The sequence below is a fragment of the Trachemys scripta genome, chromosome 2, assembly GCF_013100865.1.
Source record: "Trachemys scripta elegans isolate TJP31775 chromosome 2, CAS_Tse_1.0, whole genome shotgun sequence".
NCBI classification, from domain to species: domain Eukaryota; kingdom Metazoa; phylum Chordata; order Testudines; family Emydidae; genus Trachemys; species Trachemys scripta.
In genome coordinates, this window is record NC_048299.1 from 15,504,511 (window position 1) to 15,530,179 (window position 25,669).

The 25,669-nt window shown below is 42.7% G+C and overlaps 1 protein-coding gene across 1 annotated transcript in view; it reads right to left on the reverse strand.

The window, feature by feature from the left end:
- KMT2C (lysine methyltransferase 2C) overlaps window positions 1–25,669 on the reverse strand; it is a 328,785-nt gene that overhangs the window by 33,948 nt on the left and 269,168 nt on the right. The window contains exons 32-41 of the mRNA XM_034759976.1: window positions 24,238–24,376; window positions 23,756–23,970; window positions 23,518–23,591; window positions 21,700–21,882; window positions 19,151–21,028; window positions 15,052–15,377; window positions 12,306–14,125; window positions 10,988–11,099; window positions 8,457–8,535; window positions 8,274–8,337 (exon numbers count right to left, since the gene is read on the reverse strand). Of these exons, the coding sequence (XP_034615867.1) occupies window positions 8,274–8,337; window positions 8,457–8,535; window positions 10,988–11,099; window positions 12,306–14,125; window positions 15,052–15,377; window positions 19,151–21,028; window positions 21,700–21,882; window positions 23,518–23,591; window positions 23,756–23,970; window positions 24,238–24,376 (4,890 nt within the window). The remainder of the gene's footprint in view (window positions 1–8,273; window positions 8,338–8,456; window positions 8,536–10,987; window positions 11,100–12,305; window positions 14,126–15,051; window positions 15,378–19,150; window positions 21,029–21,699; window positions 21,883–23,517; window positions 23,592–23,755; window positions 23,971–24,237; window positions 24,377–25,669) is intronic.

The following is a 25,669-nucleotide window of genomic DNA, read 5'->3' on the forward strand; positions in this document are numbered from 1 at the left end:
TGCCTCATCTGACGCATGAGGCTTTGGAAAGAAGACAGGTAAGTATATATCCTGGGTCACAGTTGGACCGTTTCCTTGTAGAAGGCTGTATAGAGCGGCTCCAAAGTGAGCCTGACCTTGGACACCCTGCGGGCTGAAGTTATCATGACCAGGAACGAAACCTTCCAGGAGAGAAGCAGGAGAAAGCAGGAAGCCAGAGGTGCAAAGGGAGGTTCCATGAGCCTCAACAGCATGAGATTCAGGTTCCGGGGGAGGGATGGGATCCAGGACGTGCAGGTAGAAATGCTACTGACCTTTCAAAAGCCATGCCGTTGTGTCATGAGTGAAGATCGACCTGCCTTGGAACAGAGGATGGAAAGCTGAAATAGTGGTCAGGTCAACCTTGATTGATGACAGGGACAAATCTTGGAGTCCGAGGTGCAGCAGATAATCCAGGTCCTTCTGCAGGGGGGCCTGCTTGGCCCGAATACGCCATTTGGCCACGTAAGTTGCTCTGGTGGAGGGTTTCCTGCTACCCAGCAAAACCTACTGAACATGGGCCGAGTTTGCCCATTCGTCCGCGCTTAGCCATGCAGTAGCCAAGCCATCAAGGGCAGTGGCGCCAGGTTTGGGTGCAAAACGCTTCCATGGTTCTGGGACAGCAGATCCAGCCAGAGAGGTAGCTGAAGTGCAGAGGTGTGGCCAGGCAGCTCTGCACGCAGCCTCAGCCTGCAGGCACCGCTCCCATAGTTCCCACTGGCTGCGGTTCCTGGCCAATGGGAGCTGCAAAGCCAGCACTCGGGGCGGAGGCAGTGCGCAGAGCTGCCTGGCCACACCTCCGCCTAGGATCTGAGGGAGGGGGATGTCGCCGCTTCCAGGGAGCCCCTCAGGTAAGCGCTGCCCAGAGCCCGCCTCACCCTGTTCCATGCCCCTGTCCCCTCCCACACCCAAACTCTGCTGAAGGAGGGGATGGCGGTGGCCCAAGACTGCCCCAGCAGCGGTCAGTGCGCCTGGCACAGGGGCTGCCTGAACTACCCCTGAGCCAGGCACACCAGCCGCTGCAGAAGTCATGGAGGTCATGGAAACTGTGACCTCTGTGACAACCTCACAGCCTTAACTATAAACAACTATTTCCAAGTCCCTAAGGCTTGAAGTCAGAAGAAATGAAACCGCTAGCCGTTGCTATGCAAGGAAAGGCACTCCAACTAACCACCACGGGCGGTAAGAAGGAACTGAGAGGGCGTAGGGCTGGCCGTGCCTGATATACCGACGCCTGAGCACGGCACTCAAGGGGGGTGCCACAGCTGGCCCTACAGAAACCGCTAAGGCAAAAATCTCTGACGACCGTGCATGTGGGCGCGTGCACACCTTGAATGGAATTGACATGAGCAGTCACTCGAAGAAGAATATAAAGTTATGTCCAGTACATAAGAATGGTGGTACTGGGTCAGACCAAAGGTCCATCTAGCTCAGTATCCTGTCTACCAACAGTGGCCAATGCCAGGTGCCCCAGAGGGAGTGAACCTAACAGGTAATGATCAAGTGACCTCTCTCCTGCCATCCAGCTCCACCCTCTGACAAACTGAGGCTAGGTACACCATTCCTTACCCATCCTGGCTAATAGCCATTAATGGACTTAACCTCCATGAATTTATCCAGTAATGTAACAAATCACCTCATCTCTGACCACAGATAGTGTTTAAAATTGCATTCAGTGAGAAGGGAATCTCTTTATATCATTTTTTTATATAAGACCACTTGGAAATGGAAGAATATAAGAAATCACTGAGAAAAGTTAGACTGCATGAGATATTTGTAATCTCAAGCATCTACAGAATCATTAATTAAAATACAAATTGTTTTTAAGAACTATTGAAGTCACTGCAATAAGATCAACTTAAAATGTGTGTCTGTTATTTATTTATTTATTTTAGGGGAGCTTTTTTATTTGTCTTTTATGTACAATGCACATTTCCCCAGTTCTCAGTCAAGGGCCTCCAGTCCCAAATGGCCTTTTCTTACAGAAATTGTTCTGTTTGGCAGATAACTGGGTGTTACTTTTCTCAGAGCTCCAATGTAGTTTGGTTATCAGGGTCACCACAGAGTAACCCAAGGCTACTTCACCTGTCTCCTGGGGGCAAAGCACGCTACAGTAGATTCTGCTTACTAGCAACGCAGATATTAACATCTGGTTAATAGCAACATTTTGCTAGGAGCTAATCCCATCCCATTTACTTTAATGTTAATGGGATCTGGATATTATTATTACGAAATTTTTTTTTGGAACAAAGGCTCCAGACAAAGGCAGGTTTGCAAAGCTGCAGCCAGGGACGGAAGGGCTGGGACATAAATTAGTGGAGATATCCTATCTCCTAGAACTGGAAGGGACCTTGAAAGGTCATAGAGTCCAGCCCCCTGCTTTCACTAGCAGGACCAAGTACTGATTTTTGCCCCAGATCCCTAAGCGGCCCCCTCAAGGACTGAACTCACAACCCTAGGTTTAGCAGGCCAATGCTCAAACCACTGAGCTATGGCTCCCCCCTGGGGACATGCCTTCCCTGGCTGCAGCCACACAAACCTGCCTGGGCCCAGCACTTAGCACAACCCAGAGCTTCCTTCTGGGCCTGCAGCCTTGAAAACCTGCCAGTGCACAGGGTCTGCATAGGAAGTAAGGGGCTGCGGAGTGGGAGGAGAGACTATGGGCAGGGCACTAGCAGGGACGGGGGCTGCAGCCCTGATGCTAGAGTTATGTGGTACCTTTCCCTGTGCTCTCTGGGCTGCACCCTGCTGGGGGCTGCACCTAGAGAAGGAAGAGCTGGGATGTGAGGAGCTTCGACCCCCTGGGGGCACAGGGAGAGGTACCATGCAGCTCTATGGGCCCCCAAGGCCTCCGCTCAGAGTAGAAAGTCCTGGCATCTGGGCAGGAATCTCCCTCCCTGCTGCTGCCCTGCCTGCAGGCAGGTTTGTGGGGCTGCAGCCAGGGAAGGAAGCACTGGGGTGTGTCTTCCCTGGCTGTAGCCCTGAAAACTTGCCTTCTGCTTATTGACAAATGCTGTACAATGGCAACTTTTTTGCTGGCAAATGAGAGATTGCTAATAAGCAGAATCTACTGTACTTCTAATAATATTCACATCTGCTTTCAGTCTAGGATCGGGGAGAAGGAGGCCAGGTCAGAGAACAGTACCAGTTTTCTCATATGATAGAACATAAGAAATGCCATACTGGGTCAGACCAAAGGTCCATCCAGCCCAATATCCTGTCTTTCGACAGTGGCCAATGCCAGGTGCCCCAGAGGGAATGAACAGAACAGGCAATCATCAAGTGATCCATTCCCTGTTGCCCATTCCCAGCTTCTGGCAAACAGCGGCTAGGGACACCCTCACTGCCCATCCTGGCTAATAGCCATTGATGGACCTATCCTCCATGAATTTAGTTCTTTTTTGAACCCTGTTATAGTCTTGGCCTTCACAACATCATCTGGAAAGGAGTTCCACAGGTTGACTGTGCGCTGTGTGAAGAAATAAATAAATAAATAAATAATAAATTAATGGAGATGTCCTATCTCCTAGAACTGGAAGGGACCTTGAAAGGTCATTGAGTCCAGCCCCCTGCTGTCACTAGCAGGACCAAATACTGATTTTGCCCTAGATCCCTAAGTGGCCCCTTCAAGGATTGAACTCACAACCCTGGGTTTAGCAGGCCAATGCTCAAACCACTGAGCTATCCCTCCCCCCAATACTTCCTTGTGTTTGTTTTAAACATGCTGCCTATTAATTTCATCTGGTGGCCCCTAGTTTATGTGTTATGAAAAGGAGTAAACAACACTTCCTTATTTACTTTCTCCACACCAGTCACAATTTCATAGACCTCTAGCATATCCCCCCTTAATCGTCTCTTTTCCAAGCTGAAAAGTCCCAGTCTTATTAATCTCTCCTCATATGGCAGCCGTTCCATACCCCTAATCATTTATGTTGCCCTTTTCTGAACCATTTCCAAGCCCAATATATCGTTTTTGAGAGGGGGCGACCACATCTGCACAAAGTATTCAAGATGTGGGCGTACCATGGATTTATATAGAGGCAATATGATATTTTCTATTTTATTATCTATCCCTTTCTTAATGATTCCCAACATTCTGTTTGCTTTTTTGACTGCCGCTGCACATTGAGTGGATGTTTTCAGAGAACTATCCATAATGACTCCAAGATCTCTTTCTTGAGTGGTAACAGCTAATTCAGACCCCATCATTTTATATGTACAGTTGGGATTATGTTTTCCAATGTGCACTACTTTGCATTTATCAGCATTGAATTTCATCTGCCATTTTGTTGCCCAGTCACCCAACACTGAGACTAATAGAGTAAACAGAAAAACAGGGACAGAACTCCATTATAAAAATGTTTTGCAGATATTCTTAAGATGTATAATGATTTCGGCACAAACAGGTCTTCCCTTGTGCTCCAATACCCACCGTATTCTACCTTAGTTGTCACTGCACTACAGGCATTTGCAGAATCTAGTGTCTCTATTGACTCAATTCTTACAGCTATCCACACTCTCAATGGACACCTTGATTCCTTCAATGCTAGGTTAGATTCTGTATCTAATAATATTGCCCAAAGTGACAACTGAGTGGAACTGTTAAGAGTACATCTTTGTGGAAGTGGAAAAGAGACATTTGGCTCAAGAAAGTGAGATTGAACATACTGAAATATTAACATGTCCTAGTTAAGGGTAACTGCTTGTTGCATCAAAAAATCAGAGGGGGGGATTTTCAAAAGTGCTCAATATTGGCCCAGATCTACTCTCATTATAGTTAAATCAATGCTGAATGCTATTGAAAATCCCTCCCAGAAAGTCTAGAAAACTCGAGTAAAGTTTCTAATTGCATTTTGTGCATTGGGTCTCCAATATCTAGAGGGGGGAATCTAGCTAACTTCTCTTCTGTTGTTTTTAAATACTTGGGGAGATTTTTTGCAGACATAAAAACTTCTTAAGATACGTAAAAAAATGTACAGTATTTAAATCTACAGTTAAATCTCTCTCATGATAGAATGTTAGGGCTACAGTTTTTTGGGGAGGGTGTGGGGAAAAGAAATATTAGGTATATCAACTAAAATAGGTACACGTTTCCAAGTATTTCTAAAATCACCAATTCTGGATGAATAAAATTGCTCTTTCTTTAGGTAGAGGTTCCTGCAGTTAGTTTTTCTGGTTTTCTGACAAACTAAACTCCAAAATTTTTTTTTCTTTTTGACTGATGATGCAAAGCCCTTTTTGATTTTTAAATTAAAAATAACTTGTTATTTTGGATAACTATTCCAATAGAGATCCAGCAGAGTAATAATTAGATTTTTGAGATAGCTGACTGTAGTTTAATATATAACACTGCTCTACAGCCAAAATGCTTCTGAAATAAATGTAGTCAAACTTTACTAATTCTGGGTCACTGAGAACGAAAATGATGCTTAAAATTGTTGATTGCCTCTAGTTTTCAAGATATGCTATTGGGTCAGTATATATGACCCTTGACTTGGGAATGACGGAGGATAAGTGAGTTATAAAGGGAAGGGATCTCAATTTAAACCAGAAATGACTAAAATACATCTTTGACTGGATCTATGAATAACTCTATGACTGGGTTTGGACAGTACTTGCTTTTTAGGCAAAACAAGGAATGATGCAATCTGAAGCTGGTATTGCGTCATACATGATATGAATTGCATCATGTTATTCCTAGAAGTCATGGATGATGCAATCATAATGAAGCTTACATCACTCTGCTGAACAAATTGCCCTATATCAGCTCTAGAAATGATACAGTGTCGTGCTCACTTATTTGTCAGTGTTTGATTTTGCAAAGGGACACATTTCTGTTTAGCCAAAGTGAGCAGAGATGCCTCGTACTTGTGTGAACAGTGCAGATAACTTCTGCTATGTTTGTGGTGAAGTGACTTTTGCATCACAAAAGCGCAGTCTAACCACTATGGTTAAGAAAGCCTATCACCTTTATTTTGGCTGCAAAATTGGAGATCAGGACAAGAGGTGAGCCCCACACATATGCTACAACACTTGTGCAACAAATCTTTGCCAGTGGTTGAACAGGAAAAGGAAATCTATGCCTTTTGCAGTGCCAATGATTTGGAGAGAGCCAACAGCTCATACCAGCAATTGTTATTTATGCATGGTGCCTCCAGTTGGGAAAGGTGTGTCAAAGAAGAAAAAGTGGACTGTGCATTATCCAAACATTCCATCAGCTATATGCCCAGTACCCCATGGAGAAAGACTGCCGGTTCCTGATGCACCAGAATCACTCTCACTTGAGTCAGACGAGGAAGAGGAAGAGGATGAAACTTCTGGTCCTGAACCATCAACGTCACAGGACCCACATTTTCTCCCATCCTCCTCCTCTGAACCACACCTCATAACACAAGGTGAACTGAATGACCTTGTCAGGGATTTGGAACTACCCAAGAGTAAGGCAGAGCTGTTGGGCTCCAGACTACAGCAGTGGAATCTCCTGGCAGGTGATGTTAGGGTTTCCATGTTCCGTGACCGTCAAAAGGATCTTGTCCCATTCTTCTTCATGGAAGGTGATCTTGTAGCCTGCAACAACATGGATGGTGTGATGGCAGCCCTCAACATCGTTCACGATCTAGATGAGTGGAGACTGTTCATTGATTCATCGAAGAAGAGTCTTAAAGCTGTTTTACTGCATAATGGCAATGTTTTGCCATCAAATCCAGTTGGTCATGCAGTCCATATGAAGGAAACCTATGACAACATGAAACAACTTTTGAGGTGCATAAACTATGACCAACATCAGTGGCAGCTTTGTGGCGATTTGAAGGTTGTTACTCTCTTGCTTGGTCTGCAGACTGGATACACAAAGCACTGCTGTTTTCTCTGCGAAGCGGTTAGTCGTGCAAGAGATTCCCTCTACATCAAGAAAGATTGGCCACTCCGACAGTCATTGGAGCCTGGGAGGAAAAGTCTTCAGCATCCCCCACTTGTTGAATCAAGGAAGATTTTGTTACCACCCTTACACATCAAGCTGGGTCTGATGAAGAACTTTGTCAAGGCCATTGACAAAACACAAGCAGCTTTCAAGTACCTCTGTGGAAAATTTCCAAGGTTAAGTGAAGCTAAGATAAAGGAAGGTGTCTTTGTTGGTCCTCAGATTCTTGAACTTCTTCGAGATGATGCATTTGACCATGCACTGCGTAGCAAGGAAAAGACAGCATGGAAAGCCTTCCAGTTAGGGGCAATAAATTTTCTCGGAAACAACAAGGCAGACAACTACAGGTTGTTGGTGGAAAACCTCCTCAAGGCATACAAAAGCCTTGGTTGCAACATGTCACTAAAGAGACATTTTTTGCACTCTCATCTACATTTTTTTCCCCCGAACTGCGGAGCAGTGAGCGACGAGCACGGCGAGCAATTTCACCAGGACATTGCAAAAATGGAGAAACGCTATCAGGGCAAATGGAGCCCATCCATGCTTGCAGACTATTGCTGGACAGTGACAAGAGATGCTCCATTTAATGAATACAAGAGACAAGCCAAGAAGCGCCGAGTAGACACTGAATAGGACTAAACTATGTACATAACAGTTTTTTGCCTTTTGTTTCATAATAAATTGTATTTATATAACCCTTTTGCTGATTTTTAAAGCGTTACATAAACAAGACAGGTGAAATATTATCATGTAAAGCAACCATAAACACATGAAAAGACCTAGGTTTACAATTTATGATTAAAACTCTACTATCTACACAGTATACATAGACAGAAAATGTAAAAACTTAAATATCTTAGAAACAGTAGCCAATCAGTTGTTTTAATTGTCATATTTTAATTCAGCACATCAAAATACATAATAAATAGCACACTTTATCTCTGAAGCAGACGACTTCTCAAAAATTGTAGACCAGTGTAATTAATTACTATTCTTTTGCCAATGGAAAATACTAATTACTCTATATGATTAGTACTATCAGATTCATATTTGTATAAAATTTCCATCTTTCCTCACGATGTTTTTGAAGATTTTTTTTATATAAAATGTTAATTTGAACTATTGATATTGTTTTAATGTTTTAAGATTTTGTGTTTTGTTTTGAATTAATATCATAATTATGAAATGATAAATTTTAAGTAAGCCAGAGAATTAGTGGAGCTAGGAAAATATTTTTTGGCAATCAAGTATTCATGTGTGACGTTTCCCTTTAAAAAAGAAACTGCAATATGAAACCCCAAGTTCATATACAAGAAATTATAAGGTTTATACTTACTGACAAAACCAGGACCAAAATTTGGAGGATTAGGCCTGGAAATCTGAGGTGTCAAACTTCCATCCTAAAAACCAGTAAAATGTATAAGCAAAGTGATTAAATCACAATTCCTTTTAAGAAGAAAATAAAATATTCATAATTTATCAACACTTCTGCTGTAACTCTCATATCAAGTTATGTTACCTGTGTGATTGGTTGCTGCATAAGATTCTGGCCTTCACTGGTCTGCGTTCCTGACATTGGCTGACCCATAAAAGGAAACCTATTGATACATAAAGATCAGCTATAACGGACTTTTAAAACTAGTGAGCACTTTAGTAAAGATGCATTTTTTCAAATTATTTTGACATAAAATAAAACTTCCAAACCTTTTAGAGATATTTGTTAGAACTACTACATCCTAATTACTTGCCAGATTTTGAAAAGGATATTTCTGTTTTCACCCTTGTAACACTTTGTCCTCAGTTCTATCTGTTGTGCCTTATAATTCACAAAGGCATTAACTAAAAATGGCTTAAGTTGCCTTATACCAAGAGCTACCAGGAGTTTCCTAATAGTGATGATTCATAAGGGTGGCTGAATGCATACAGATCACTCGAGAAGTCTCTGTGCTTGAATTTTAAATGCTATGTGATGTAAAAAGTAGGATTCAATGTGCTTAGATACCACAGTATAAATACCTGCACAAATTAGGGTAAATAGCATTTTGGGCATTATGAATTGTTTTGTAAAAGGCACTGCTGCTAAACTTGGACAATATAACTCCAGGAAGCAACAACAAATGGAACCCCAAAGACCTTAACCACAATGACAAGACAGAAGGCGATGGAATTTGTCATGGAGCTGTGTCCTAGATCATGGCTTCTAAATATCACAACCAATTCCTTTTATTGCATTTAGAAACAAAGAGGAAGGCAGTGCTCACAGTTAACCTACCCTCTGAGGATGGGTGCCACTACAACCTGCACTAGCACAAGTTTTTAAGTACTCTTCTAGGGCAGTGGTTTTCAAACTTTTTTTCTGGGGACCCAGTTGAAGAAAATTGTTGATGCCCACGACTCAACGGAGCTGGGGATAAGGGGTTTGGTAGGGAGCTCGGGTGCGGGGGTGAGGGCTGCGGGGTGGGGCCGGGAATGAGGGGTTCAAAGTGTGGGAGGGGGCTCTGGACTGGGACAGGGGGTTGGGGTGCAGAAGGGGGTCAGGGTGCTGAGCTGGGGATGAGCAGTTTGGCGTGTAGGAGGGGGACTCAGGGCTGGGGATGAGGGGTTTGGGGTGCAGGAAGGAGTTCCTGGTTTCAGAGGGCTCAGGGCTGGGGCAGGGGATTGGAGCAAGGGGTTGGGGCGTGGACGTACCTCCAGTGGTTCCCAGTCAGCGATGCAGCCAGGATGCACCGCGGACTGCGCTGCGGGCCGGAAGTGGCCAGCAGCATGTCTGGCTCCTAGGCGGAGGCGCACAAGCAACTCTGTGCGACTCGTGCCTGCAGGCAGCCCCCCCCCAGTTCCCATTGGCCGGTTGCCAGCCAATGGGAGTGTGGAGCCAGTGCTTGGGGCAGGAGCAGTGCGTGGAGCCCCATGGCCCCCCTGCCTAGAAGTCGGACCTGCTGCTGGCCACTTTCAGGGCACAGCGCGGTGTCGGAAAAGGTAGGCACTAACGTGCCTTAGATGGGCAGCACCGCCGATGGGACTTTTAACATCCTGGTCGGCAGTGCTGACCAGAGCAAGGCGACCTAGCGCCTTACATGCTGCGTCCCAGTAGTGGGTTGCGACCCATGGTTTGAAAAATGCTGGTCTAGGGTAGCTGCAAATAGACACAGTTGCAGTAATGTATCTTAGAAGTGGCAAGGGCATGGGCCACCATGGTGAAGTCTTCATTACTAACAGTCAGCTTTATTACACTATGGAGTAGAAACTTATGAGGGAAGTGCTGGAAGCTCTACTGCTTGGACCATTTAAAATTAGTCTAGATAAAAGCACTAGGAAATTTATGGTAGTAACAACAATAAAGTAACTAAATCTTGAATAGCAATTTTGATTCATAGATCTTTACTATGCAGAAGAAAAATGCTGCTTTCCCTTTATTGTTTTAGTAGCTTATGTTTAACACAATACTGTACTGTATTTGCTTTTTTTTTTGGTCTCAGCTGCTACATGATTGCATACTTCTGGTTCCAAATGCGGTGTGTGGTTAACCGGTCAGTTCGTAACTCTGATGTTCATAACTCTGAGGTTCTACTGTATATATCATTACACATTTTACAGATGAGGAAACTCAGGTAGAGAGAGATGAAGTGGCTTGTACGAAGTCTTACAACAGGTCAGTGGTAGAGCTGAAAATGGAACTCAGGTCTTCTGAGCTCCAGTCCGGTGTCCTGTCCACTAGATCACATTGTCTTTACCTTAGGGAGCAATGCTGTATTGGCATGGAGTATGAGCTAAATGATAACATGGGCCTTTTTCTACATCTTATTATGATTCACTGTGAATAGTTGTGATGGTCTATAATTTGCTGATGCTGTGGCTGAGAATGACTTTTCAGACTCCAGAGGGACAAGGTGGGTGAGCTCATATCTTTTATTGGACCAATTTCTGTTGGTGAGAGAGACAAGCTTTCAAGCCACACAGAGCTCTTCTTCAGGTCTATTGATGCTGGTGGCTAAAAGGCTATAATACTTCGGGTCACTTTTACTTTAAACAATAGTGTCATCTTTTGCCTACCTGTTCATAACCATTGGTGGCATCCCCATATTGCTCTGTGCCATTACTTTATTGATACCTTTAAGAGCTACCATTTTTGCTTTCATTATGGGATCAGTGATTGCATCAAAATCTATGAAACAAAAATAGTAAAGGGTGAATTACACAGCTGAACATTTTGATTTTACTGAACTACCAACATAATGAATATTTCCAATATTGGCACGTGTACTAAAACAACTGCATTACAATCATACTTCAAATTAATTTTTTTCTTCACTTTATAAGTAGAGATTAAAATGTAGGTTTCTATATTCTGTAAGAAACCTGCACTTCAGCAAGCATCTCAGGAATGGGATTGACAGTGCCCATTATAGCAAATGAAATAACTTCCATTGCTACAGTGAGCCAAGAAACGCAAAAGAAGGAATATTAGTTTGAGAGAGGCTGGAACAGGAGACTTGGCTAGAGGGTGAATCCATTAAATTACAAACATCACCAAGTTAATGGAGGTATTTGACAGGGCTGCCTTAGTCACCATGAACAGTGACACGGAGGAGGAATTTACTGCTATTATGAAATAGAATTTATATATAAAAAAAATCAGGAAAAGGAGTCTGACTTGTGCACTTAGTAGACATTATTGATATTGATACAACAGTGACTGCTAGTCAGAAAGCCCCAGTTGTGTTTAGACTCCTGTACCACACATTGACTCAGTATGTTTTTTAGCATTTTCGTATTACATTAACGCAGTGGCGCTCAAACTTTTTTACTGGTGACCCGTTTCACATAGCAAGCCTCTGAGTGCGACTCCCCCTTATAAATTAAAAACACTGTTTTATATATTTAACACCATTATAAATGCTGGAGACAAAGCGGGGTTTGGGGTGGAGGTTGACAGCTCGTGATCCCCCCCATGTAATAACCTCACGACCCCCTGAGGGGTCCTGACCCCCAGTTTGAGAATCCCTGCATTAACGAGCTGTGGATTAAAATACCTGTTTTACAATCTAAATACTATAAATTGATATGCTATGTTATACCAGTAAGAACAGATTGCCAGCTTCTATTCAGAACTTTTCCTTTTTAAGTACACGCAGAACAATTTTTCCCTAGGTCCAATATGAGTGAGTTAATAATTGTACTTTCACCCATATGCTTAATTTCCAGTCTCCTGCTGTAACTACTAGTCAGGTTCCTCTTCATCATGCCAGCTACAAATTCAGTTTTAAATGCCTTTGTATTTTTGCCAATAGACAGTCAGATTTTTTTAATATATTCTTTTGGTATTTGTTTAGTGAACTAACCAGTACCAAAAAAGATATCACATACATACCAATATTGGGGAAAAATGGCTCTGAACGCTGACGAATCATGGCTTGCATCTGTCGCTGCTGCTGCTGCTCCTGCCTTTCCTGGTCCAAAAGATCCTGCAGAAGAAGGGGCTGCTCCTCTAGTAAAAGAGGTCTCTCCCGATTTTGCTGCTGGGCTAGAGTCTGTGGGAGCATTATCTGCTGGGGACCAGATATGCCACTGGGACCAGGGCGATTTGCCAAAGTCACGGCTTGATTACCAGGTTGTCCTGTCCCAAAGCTGTGATTAGTTGACTGACCTTGGATAAATCCTGGGTTTACTGTTGCCCCTTGAGAGAAGCTATGGTTTATTCGTGGAACCACGGTCAGATTAGAATTTAAAGCGTTTTCCAAGATTTGTCCAGCAGGTGTCATTAGTGTTTGAGAAACACCTGATACGTGATTTGTTTGCGTTGCTGGCAAAGACTGAGGTGAAGAGCCTAATGCCCTTATGTCAGAGTTATCTGAACTCTCGTTGGCCAGCAGACTTGAAAGGACTGGTGTGGATCCAGAAATACTGCAAGAATTTATAACACCCTGAGCAGGCAGTTTAGCAGGGCCCTGAACAACATTTGGACTAGACACAGTTGTTTCCTGATTCGTAGTAATAGTTTTGTCAGGTAATTCTGGATTATTAGGCTGCACAGGAGCTTTTTCTCCATCATTTAACTTTGTCTCAGCAGCAACCGGAGGGCCTGCAGATTCCACATTGCCATAATTTTTTTCATTTTCAGACTTTGTTTCATCTAATGAGTTTGGAGAAAGCACTTCTGTTTTAATCTCACTTTCCATAGCAGATTTCTTCTGCGGAGAAAGTTCATCAGTGGGGACTGACATTTTATCACTTTGTTCTTTCTGTTTTGGTTCTTCTGTCTTGCTCTGGATATCTAATTTGTCATCGATAGGAACACTAAGATCCAATTCCTCATTAAACATACTTTTTTTATCCTCCAGATCAAGTTCTGGGTCTGTGTAGGCAATTATGTCAAATTCCCCTGATCTCAGGAGGTCATCAAGGTGAGGATCATTGGTTTCTAGATTATCTAAAGTGTCCAGCTCATCTCCTTTCCCATCCTCTGGATCTAGATTTAAATTTTCAAGATCCTCATCATCTAAGTCCTTGACTTCAACCCCATCCAGGTCTTTGACATCTAAGTCTTTTACAGAGGGATCATCAGGATCAAGCTTCTCTTCTAATCCCTCAGTTGACTGGTTGGGAATCTGTAGATTTCCAGGTGCCTCAGTGGGTGCAGATGTAGGCAAAGGAGTCCCTGAAAAAGCATCATTAACCGGGGCATGACTTAAGGAACGCATGACAAGCACGGGTGGATGGTCATGATTATCTTGCTGAGATTGTGGCAAATGCTCCAAACTTGTAGACATCTGTAACTGGTTAGTTAGACCTTGAGGATTACGTCTCATTGGATCTATGTGTCTTGGACCCTGAAAGTCCTGCCTAGGTATAAATCCTGTATGCCGCTGATGCTGGGGTGCTGGGTCTATAACATTAGCAGCAGAGGGATTAAAGGGGAGTCTTGGTCTGCCATCAGGGGCTCTGTGGCGTAACTCAATGAACGCTTGACCCAGTATATTGTGTTGCTGAACCTGAATACCCTGTGGTGGAAAATGCTGAGACAGTCCAGCTGGACTATTCATATGTGTATTGTTCAATGGCCTAGGCATATCTATAGACAAAGATCTTCTCAGCTGTGGTGGAACTCCAGCGCGTTGCATTTGCTGTTGAGGCCCAAGAAAACGTTCTTGACCTGTTGGTGGACCATGTCCACCTCCTGGAAACCCAAATCTGAAATCAAAGATTAATTAAAGAATTAGTTCTCTTGATTCATTTGGCCCACCTGATCTGGCATATTTCAGAAAATGACTAATCTCTTAAATGTTTTACATATTATGTTCTTTAGTGCATTTAAATAAATATTTTATTTTGACCAATCTCAAACTTAAGTGAGCTTTCTGAACAGAATAAAAAAATTAACTAAAATAACTATTAATTATGCTTAAACAAACATCTTGTGCTGTACCAACCCCTCAACCCAAATAAACTTGGATAAAAATGCTTCTTACAGCAAAAACTATCTTGCTAGACAATCCATATTTTAACTGAACTCAGTAAGTGTAAAAAAAAATTAGGGGACCAACCCCCCCCATTATTTCAGTATTGATATTTATTTCACATCTTGGCACTACTTAAAAAAATAATGACATAGAATACAAGTTGTTTCTTGATGGTGTATACTTTACACGAGGACAATAATATTTCATTGATGCCATATTAATAAATGAAAACTAAAACTGGATTAAATAATTTTCTTTATAAATGCCTAAAAATGCAGTTTTGTGGGCCTTGTGTACACAGGTGGCATAATGCAAGGAAAAAAATTCCCATCCTTCATCTCCCCCAAACTGACAAAAACCCAACAATGCATTACTAAGTTTTAATTGCTGAACAATTTCCAGTAACACACAATCAACCAGTGCAAAAATATAGGCTGCAATAACCTCAGATGCTTACATGCATACTTAACTTTATATATTGATTTCAATGTGATTACACAGGTGCTTAAAGCTAAACACGTGTATAAGTGGTTACAGGATTTGGGGCCGCGGTAGGCAAATTACATCAATGTAGCACAGGCCATCTTACTGGAAATCCTTATAATAGTTTAGAACTCTCTCTTAAACACTTATGTTTTAAGAAATCAAAAATCATACCGAAGACCATGAGGCCTCATTCCCATGGCTGTCATATCTCCTGGAAATTGGGGTCTATTAAACTGCCCATCAGAGGGAAATGGTCCACGTTGATCTTTTGGGAATACTGCGAACCTCGGACCACCTGGAGGGATGATGGATGCTCTAATATTCCCAGGGTATGGAGGAGGAGGTCGGTTAAAAATCTGATTTAGATTTTCTTGCTGCCAGTGTTGATGCGGAGCTGCATGGGGAGGCGTGGCTGGATCCTGTAGTGCTTTTTCCTGACGGATAGCATTCTTCTTCTGCTGCTGCTGCTGCAGAATAATTTCACGCAACTTCTGGCGCTGGTTTAAAAAAAATATTATGTTCACTATTGAAATAAATCTACTTTCAAAATGTAAAGTCCACCAGAGCCAAGAATCTTGTATAAACGGAACAATCTTCCCTCCCACTCACTAGGAAAAAAACCCTATAATTCCCTTGCAAATTAATCAAAAACCAGATGACATGATTCAGGGAATTGGTAAGAGGCTAGTGAGACCTTTCACCTCAAGGACCCCTATTCACCAAGGGTCTGTTGATAAACTGTATAGTAAATTGCTTGACCACACTTTAGTTTGTTATGAAATATATTCAAGAGACCAAACAACCAATACCAGTCAGTTTTATTGCTCAAAGTCAATAACAATATAGTACAGGAAGAAAGGCTCAATATGAGACCAGTTTCAGGAAAGCCTTCTCATGCAGTGTTGTTAAATTCACCTTACAAAGAAGGTGCTTCCAAAGTTACAATGCTAAAGCTATTCTTTTTATACTCCTCCTGTTTGCATGTAAAAAGGTACTCTGTGCATAATCTGAAATTAGATTTAACCAATCAGCTTCCTATTTTGTTTTTCTGATCCCATGGTACACCCCCTATCTCTTTGCTCTGAATACAGGCATTCCAGGTACCAAAGGGCATGAAGGCACTTCCTAGGTGTGTACCAGGGTAGAACAATCATTTATCTTGTCCTTTTCCTTTGGGACATTCCAGTACTGGTGTGTGAGAGTAACTCCTTACTGATTGTTATGGTAAAACACCCATATGTCTAGATCCTGACAATTTTCCTACCTACATAAGCCAAAATTTACTTCAACTAATGCAAGGTGTTATGGGATATTTGACACAGGTGAACAGAATAGTGGGGAGAGGATAATACATTCAGTTAACATAAGAATTCACACTTACATTAGTACTATGCCTAACGTATGTGTCTTGGCTAACAGGCCAGATCACTAATGTTAGCACAAGGAGCTGTCATATACACTTTTGTGCCCCAATGGTGCCCTTGTGCCATAAGGAGAGGTGAATTCTGAAGGAGGAGAGGTGATCAGAAGTTCCGCTAGGGAAAACTGCTTTTGGTTTAACAGCAATAGCAGACCCTACCCTGGCCAGGCCCCCTTCCTGGCCAGCACTGTCAATTTTTAGGCTGCATTAGGCTCCTAGAGCTCCTTCATGCAAAAGGAGATTAAGCTACTTTCCACAACTCTAACCTCAGCCTCATCTCCATCCCAAGGTGGACTTTCTGCCTTCTGATCTTTGTCAGAATCTACACTAGCATAATCCCAGAAGGAATCTGGTCCAGGGCAGCAGTGATCAAGAGACGTTACTATCTAATACTTATTTGCTATTTGGTGGTTTATGTGACATGATTTGATGTTCTTGGTCCAGTTCCTAATGGTCAGGTGGAGAGACTGCAGAAATCACCAACATAATTGATGTCAGCATTCTCAAACAGAGAAAGGATGAATTTGCATGGAAACCAATCTACCCCATAACCTCTAGCAAAGGTCCCTCCAAATAACCGTGGAGGCACACTTGTAGAGGATTGTGGGTGAACTCAAACAGCCAATAACCCTGCTGTACCTAGCCTGTGGATAAACAATTGAGATCATTACAATATTTTTTATCAGTGTCTTTACTCTTCCTTTAAAGCCAGGATACATTAATACTATTAAACATCTCACAGGTCTGTCCAACTGTTCAAGTTCTTGAAGGTAAAGAAAACTTTTAATCTGTAATATTTAGAAATCTCAAAAAATGACACAAAATAGTTTTTATCTATATTCGAACGTCACAATTTTAAGGTCCAATAGCCTGAGATGTGTCAAGGCCAGAAATAATCACATTATATCAGAGGTGACAAATGTTCTATGCAGAATGCTGAATTACATTTTCAGTCATGGTCAGTGGGCCAGGGCTACATGGTTAGGTTCATTCAACAGATCCTCAATCCTCACTGTATCTCCTTCTGATGATGCTGGGAAGTTTGCTAACAAAACTGTGGGTAGAAGAAGGCCCTGTGGTAGCAACTGTAATTTAGTTACAGTAGAATCTCAGAGCTATAAACACCTCGGGAACGGAGATTTTTCATAACTCTGAAATGTTCCGTAACTCTGAACAAGATGTTATGGACTTCAGCCAGAGGGTGGTTGGGGCTGCAGGCGTGTGGGTGGGTGGTTGAGTCATGGCCCCAGGTTGGGGCTCAAGGTTTCTGCCCTGCGGAAGCACCAGAGCTCAAGGCTTGAGACCTGGGGGGAGCACTGGGGCTCAGGGCTTCAGCCCTGCAGCTCCGTTTCCGGCTTCTGCCCTGCAGGGGGCGCCAGGGCTTGGGGCTCCCCACAGCTCTGTTCCCGGTTTCAGTTGGTGGGAGAAGGCTGGGGCTCGGGGATGTAGCTATGGGGGGAGTGCTCGGGCTGAAACCGGTGCTCCTCTCATAGCTAAAAGCCCGAGCCCCAGCACCCCCTGTGGGGCTGAAGCTGGGAACAGAGCTTCAGGGCTGAAGCCCCAAGCCCCAGCGACAGCCGTGTGGCTGAAGGGAGGAACAGAGCTGCGGGGCTGAAGTGCCGAGCCTCAGCGCCCCCTGCGGGGCTGAAGCTGGGAATGGAGCCACAGGGTGAAGCCATGAGCCCCAGCACTCCCCCCAGGTCTAAAACCCTGCGCTCTGGTGCTCCCAAGAGTCAGAAGCCCTGACTCCGCCACCTTGCCCGGAGCCCTAACCCTCCGTCACGCAGCTGCAGCCCCAATTCCCTCCTGCCCGCCCCCCACCCCCGCTGAAGCCTTGAGCCAAAAGCCCAGAGGCAGAACAGTATTTGCTTTTTTTCCTGTGTGTGTATCTACTGTTGCCTGATTAACTACTTCCAGTTCCACAGGGTGTCCGGTTGACTGGGAAGTCCGTAACTCTGGTGTTCATATCTTTGAGGTTCTACCATAGTAAAATTACTGTTTTATTCAGCATCTATCGGGGGGGCGGGAGGGGGGAACTAAGCAGAGCACTTTTGAGATCACATCTATTTCGGACACTTATTTGGTCATTTGCATGAGTAACTCCTTAGTTTCAATGGATAATAGCACGCCTACATTTTTTGAAAACCTGGTAAGTAAAATGTAATAATTAAACTTCAGATTTAACACACTTCTCAATGGCAGCAGTTTGCATCTCACTTGGGGTCTGATCCTACACCATTAAGTCAATGGGAGTTGTGCCATTGACATCAATGAGTGTAGGATCAAACTCTTAGGCTATGTCCACACTGCAAATTAAGGTGTAACAGTTGCACGGGTAGGTATGTGCTAGCTTTAATCTAGCTTGTGTAGGTAACAATAGCAGTAAAGATGTGTGGTGTGGCCTAGCCACCCCAGTACAACCCTTCTGGGGCCCTAGGTACATACTTGGATTGCTAGCCAACGCTGAGGTCCATGTTGCCACATCTTCATTACTACTCTTACCACCACTAGCTAGATCAAAGCTAGCATCAGTATGCCTATTCATGCTACAATATCACCTTAATTTATGGTGTAGAAATACCTTCAGACTAGACAGCACTATCTTAGTCAAAATTGAGAAACTTTTCTTCATAAACATAAGAATTAGAATGTTACTCCTTAAAAATATTGAAGTCTTGCATTCTGCATATTCTGATTTTGTTAGATGGGCCGGGGAAACATGTCAAGTGGCCAAGGGCTGGCCAAAGGGCTTTGTTAGAAAGCGGGGGTGTGAAACACAATGTAAAATGGGAGATTCCTCTAACTGTGACATTTTAATAGCATAAACATTAAATTGTATACCGAGCTCACCTGTCTTAGTTTCTCTGTGTCTGCCTGAGACATGTTCATGGTATTCGGTGTATCCGTTACTCCTGTAGTTGGTGCTGGGCCAGAAACTTGTGAGACTGTGGAAAACTGCTGCCCTTGAGAGCTCATTGGAGAATTTGCAGATGCATTAAAGTTGCCCTCAGATCCAGACCTTTGCTGATCAGCTTCGTGGGCATGCTGACTAGTTCCAAAAGTTTCTGGCTGAGGTCTTGGAGTCATTGGAGGCTGATCATAAGGATCATGTGCTGGGGCTGCTGGAGCATGGCTAAATGATTCTGTTACAGCAGGTCCTGCTGGTCTTGGAGTTTGAGAACATGGATCTGGTGGTCTTACAAAAGTGCCCTGCAGAGCAGTTCCTCTGTTTTGGGATGTCTGCAGGAAAGGATCTCGATTTGGCATTAGTCCTGGTCTTACCGTGGGTCTGTTAAAATTCTCTGGAATCCCTGGCCTTGGAGTTGCTGGTGGCTGAGAATACGGGTCATTAATAACTGGCCTTGGCGTTCCAGGAGGTTGAGCATATGGATCAGAATGTCTCTGATTTGCTGGAGACTGAACAAATAAATCTGCTGGCTGTGCAGGTCTTGGTGTGGGTGGTTGCTGCATATATGGATCAACAGTGGTGGGTCGAGGTGTTCCTGGAGGTTGGGAATAAGGGTCAGCAGCCGGCCGAGGAGTACCTGGAGATTGGGAATAAGGGTCCTGAGAGGCTGGCCTTGAAATGGGTCCAGACTGAGAGAAAGTGTCACTCTGCTGTCGCATTACCCGGGGTGGATGGGCAAAAGGCTCCTTTATTGCAGGGTGAGGAGTCAGAGGAGGCTGGCTATATGGATCATTAGACTGATTGTGGGAAAAGCTATCCACTGGCCTTGGCGTCAAAACAGGCCTTTCATATGGATCAACAGCAATGCGTCTTGTTGTTGGTGGCATTGATCCATAAGGATCTTGTGGGGACTGTGGTGGACGCATTGGAGTTTTAAAGGGTCCAGGGCTGCCATCAACAATGGGAGTAGGAGTCAGGGGTGGTCGTGCATATGGATCAGCAGGAGGTATTCTCTGTCTTTGAAATATATCAGTTCTAGGAGCTGGTTTAGTGAATGCGTCATTGCTTCCAGTTGTTAAAGGAATGTTCCCTGATTGTTCCATAATTATGGGAGATCTTGGTACCCCCAAAGGTTTGGGGAACTGATCTGCTGCCATTACAGGTCTGGGTGTATCTGGTGGTTTTGCATAGGGGTCATTGCTAACTGGAGATGAAGAACATGAATCTCTGACTGGTGAAGGCCTGCTTCCTGCTGGTTCACTTACTTGAATGGGCCTGGATACAGATGATGGTGGTGGACAGGTATCCATTGGTGTAATGGTACTTCTTCTGACAAAGTTTTGGTTAACAGGTGGTGGCCTAGGTGTTCCCACCATTTTAGCATAAGGATCCATTGGAGAGGGCGGTCTAGAGTTTGTAGTACTTGGAGGAAACATCTGTTGTGATGCAGGCTGAGGCGTCTGTGACTGAGCAAGAGGATCCTGTACTGGCATTCTAGTTGGGGTTGGGGGTGGAGGTGGCGCTTGTGGTTTGAGAAACACATCATCTGAGGATACTGAAGTAGGGGTTCCAGGTAGTTGTTGTTTTGTAAATAGGTCTTTGTGGAATGTCTGTTGAGCAGGAGACATATTTCCATTGCCAGTCTGAGGCGTTAAGGGGCTCTGTATCCCACTGCTAGGTGTGTCTGAGCCAGACTGGTTCAGAAGCTGTTGTGAACCAAACTGTTGTTGTTGCTGCTGCTGCTGCTGCTCATTTTTCACTTGCTCAAGTTTTTGTGTGGCTTCAATTTTGGCTTGCTGCTTACTTTTCTGACGCATTTGCTGGTTTAAGATGGGAAGAGAAAAGGTTACATTTATTAGTCCCGGGAACATAAGCAAGGGCATTTTGATGACTGAGCATCAACAAATTAGGATCTTTAGAGACATATGAGAACGGTTAAGAATAATTTAAAAGCTTAAGTACAGTGGGGGCAGAATTCCTGATCATTTATGAAACTAAATTACATTGGCAAAATCCCCATTGACTGATTGGGGAAAAGTATTTCCCAGATTCCCAGAGGAACAAAGCCGCTTGCCAACCTTCCATACTAAAGAAGTGATGCAGCCTCATTAACAAGCGGTAAAGGGCTTTGGAGTAACAGAAAAGTGCCAGCCTCATTTAAAGTGAGAGTACCCAGGGTGAAGGCCTTTTCTGTGACCTATGACAGAAAAGGGCATACACCATTGCTCTTAGCAGGCCCCACAGAAATAAAGATAATTAATTATGTTAACAATCAACCGAAGTGGTAAAAATAAGTCAAATATTTTTATATATCTTTTCTTCTTATGACCAAAATCTTCACTCTATGCAGAGTGCATGTTCTTAATTTATATCTCCTTTCTTGGATAGATTAAAATTGATTTTAATCCATTAAGCACAGCAACTACCAATAAAAAAAATCCCACATTATGGCCACAATATCCCACAAAATAAATGACCAAATATAACACACCTGTCTGAATTTCCACTCCTGCTCATGTTCCGATTCCCTCTGCTTTAAAGGATCTTTAAAGAGGTCTGAGTCGATTCGAGAGCTATGATCAATACTATCCTGTTGCTGCTGCCTTTTCATGGAGTCATTTGACATCTGCACTTTATTGATGCGCAGAGCAGCTCTATTATCTCTGGCTTTTTGCTGAGAAAAAATAAAAATACAAGTAATTTTTCTTTTCTTTTTTTTGATATGTGTAAGTACTGCATCCACCCATTCTTCCTACAAAATCTACAACCAAATTATTTATGTGGTCTGATTTAATCGCACACAATCATGAACAAACTAGGTTACTCTCTTGTAACCAGAACTACTAACTGCAAGTCTATAGTCTTGACAAAGCTGCAGTGTGGGATTTGTGTATGCCAAACCATGTTAGGCAAAAGAGTCAGTAACAATACAGGCTTTAAATGTAGGTTAGGAGATTGTTTATGTGCAGCACAGGGCCAAAGAAATACAAATATACCAATACATATGTGAAATCTTATATTTGTGCGGTCCCAGATTTGAAGAAAACAGGCGGCTCCCAGGTACGATGAATCAACAGAGGTTTATTTGGACTCATTTGGAGAACTTCACTTATAGGAGAATAAGATGCACTAGTGGACTACATTAAATAGCCTCCATGCATCCCACTGAGTCAGGCTAGCAGTACAAGCATAGGATTGAGGGTTAAGGACAAAGAAAAATTGGACTGCACAATAACAACTCTTCAGATAAGCATTTTCAAGCAATAATGGAGCTTTTAAACTTTGAATGGCTGCTTCAGGGAGTCGCTTCTGGCTGACATTTTGAATCTGGCTCCTTCTGAGTATCAAATCCTGACAGTTGCTTTTTCAGATTTCTGTTACAGTTCTCAAATGTATATTGCACCTTTCAGAAATGAACCTTTTAAAAGATTTAAAAAAGCAGTCAAGGATGAGAGCCGCATGCCCATAATGGCAGCTGAATTAATGCCTGCAGCTTCTTACAAAATCCTCAAGTTGGTGTGACATTTTTGCTCCCCTTTTAAAGTGATCGGTACATATTAAAAAGTGATAAGGTAAAGAAAGCAACAGTAAGAGCAAGAAAGCTGGCTTTTGAGCTTCAGTCACTTGGTAGTTTTAATTATCTTATTCAGCGTGAAAGCTCTTAGAGGCGGGGACTGTGGTTTCTTCTATGTTGGTAGAGTGTTAATCACATTAATAGTGCACAAATAACAACCATCAGCAGACATTTAGATTGCAAGCTCTTTGGGGAAGAGAGTGTCTCTTACTATGTGTATGTACAGCACCTAGCATATTGATCTTGGTTGGGGCCTATAGGTAATATAAATAAATAAATGGATGTAGTTTATATTAAGACTGAATGGCTGAGAAAATAGCTTTAGAAACAAGTTCTAAAATTACAGAGGTCTAAAACTGCATCTTCTGGAACCTTAGGGTACGTCTACACTACCTGCTGGATCAGCTGGTAGTGATCGATCTATCAGGGATAGATTTATCGTGTCTAGTGTAGACATGATAAGGTCGATCCCTGATCGCTCTGCCGCAAACTCCTGTACTCCATCGCGACGAGAGGTGGAAGCGGAGTCGACAGGGGAGCGGCAGCAATAGACCCTGCACCGTGAGGACGTGAGGTAAGTTGACCTAAGATACGTCGACTTCAGCTATGCTATTCTCATAGCTGAAGTTGCGTATCTTAGGTCGATCCCCCCCCAGTGTAAACCAGGTCTTACTAGTTTTAAAACCAAACACCCCACAGATTAAATGTACAAATGCTAGTTTTAGTTATTGTTACCACATATGGTGCTCTTTCTTGTGAGCTTGCTTTTCTCCACAGTTTAGCAATCTGCTTCACTCTTGTAGTCCAGTCTGCAACCAAAACCAACATATTGTTTTAGTTTGCAGGGTTTTGATGATTTTATAATTCTTCAGACAATTTTTATAAGTAGAAACAGTTAATGCTTTGGTGAAGAAAGGTGTCTAACAGAACTGTTACAAAATTTGTGCCCCTACACAATAAATCACTCCCTTACCTGGGAATTCTTCCTTTAGGTTGGGGAAGTTGATATTTGTGTACAGAACAGGTGCTACTGTTGCCATTTCACCAAGTGCTTCTTCTTTTTCCCACTTCAGAGTGCTTCTTTGAGCATTGGACATTGTATCCCCTTCTCCTTCCATAGGGGGAGCAGATGGTGTCCATGAACTATTAGGATCATTTACCACTGGATTAAATGCTGGGTTCTTATCCCTGACAAATCAAAACAGATGTTTAATTTTTTAATTTTCCTCTCAATATAATATGAAAATTTATTTTATAAACACTCTGTTCACTACTCCAGACGTTAGTATCATGTCTTTTGAAAAGATTTAAAAGAGCAAAAATGTTTTAAAAAACTTATTTAATATTTCTGTCAAATAATAAACATTTAAAATGTGCAGTGGCAAGTATGCTTCTCTGATACCACTCAAGCTAGGCTAACTGTTGAGTAATTCCATATTCTTCAGCTTGACTTACCTGGTATCACTGTACGGTGGTTGTGTAATAGGAGAGAAAGTGCCTAGTCCAGCTCCAGGAGCCAAGGGTGTATGAGGGAGATGGGGGGTAAGTCCAATCAGGCCATTCATAAGTGGTACTCTTGAAAACACACTCTCCCCTGGAAGGCAAAAGTTGAAATGATCAATGTAAAGAACGAGTGTCTGAAGGCTTTCAAGGTGTTCAAGACAAACTTTGGTGAGGAATAGGCCTTTAGTCTAATGAGAAACTACTTATTTGTACATTCTATGGTGCTAGTTGTGAATACATTTATGCTATAAATTAGAAGGTTTCTAACCCTCAGAGGAGTGAGGTTCTAGTATAGCTTCCAATATCAGTAGAAGGAGGAAGTGACCTAACTATTTTTAAACTGGAGCTTGATAAGATTATATGACAGGATTAAATGATGGGACTGCCTGTGATAGGAGGGGACTTGATTCGATGACCCAGGAGGTCCCTTTCAGTCCTACATTCCTATGTGCCAACTTTAACCTTTTGGAGAGGAGTTATGAACATATGACATTCTCCACCACCATAAACTTTAGTGAGCCCTTTCCTTTATATCCAATCAGTATGTACATGTTTCTTATCACTTTGGCAAGCCAAAGGATTCTTTGAGAATTTCCCATCTTAACTCATTTTATATCTCAGGCTAGCATGTGTTATATTATTCCATCTTACATATATGTATCTTTTGGGGTGGGGAAATAGAAGAGCAATTTTGAGCATTTATTTTCATTTAGTTAGTGATTTGAATATCTGTTAATACTGCTTGGTTACATATTATTAAATACTTGGAAATGAGTTCATGAAAAATAACCTAAAATTCACCAAAAGGTGCACACAACTCTTCTATATATGGGTGTGCAGCAGGCCCCAGATCCTTTGTTTATTTGAACATATTTTCTTTTACTGTTGGCAACTGTATCCATGGGGCCTACAATCAGCATCTAGGATCTCCTGCTTCTACAAGGGAAGAAACTGGTGGTTGTCCAAATATATAAGGGTGAGGAACACAGTGGGGACAATAGATAACGATAATAGATAATAATAAAAGCTAAGCCCCTTCAGCTGTAATGTAGCAACTAAGATTGTCTGGTTGGCATCTAGCAAAGACTAGAACATGGCTTACAGACTGCTCTATAGTATCCCAGGCTGCCAACCATTGTGATATTTCTAGCCTTCAAAGTTCTCCCCTAAAGGAGATGATGCCAGATTTTTCATGATGCCAGATAACAGACAAGAAGGCACTGCACACAATCTCCTTTCACAATTCTTAAATAAATATTAACCATTTAATTAGGAGTCTCCTCTTCAGAGATGGTTGGTATACCAGAGTAAAGCTTTCTAACATATGATTTCTACATTCTTATCAATGAAATAAATAAATCTAGTCAAATGTACCTCAATATTT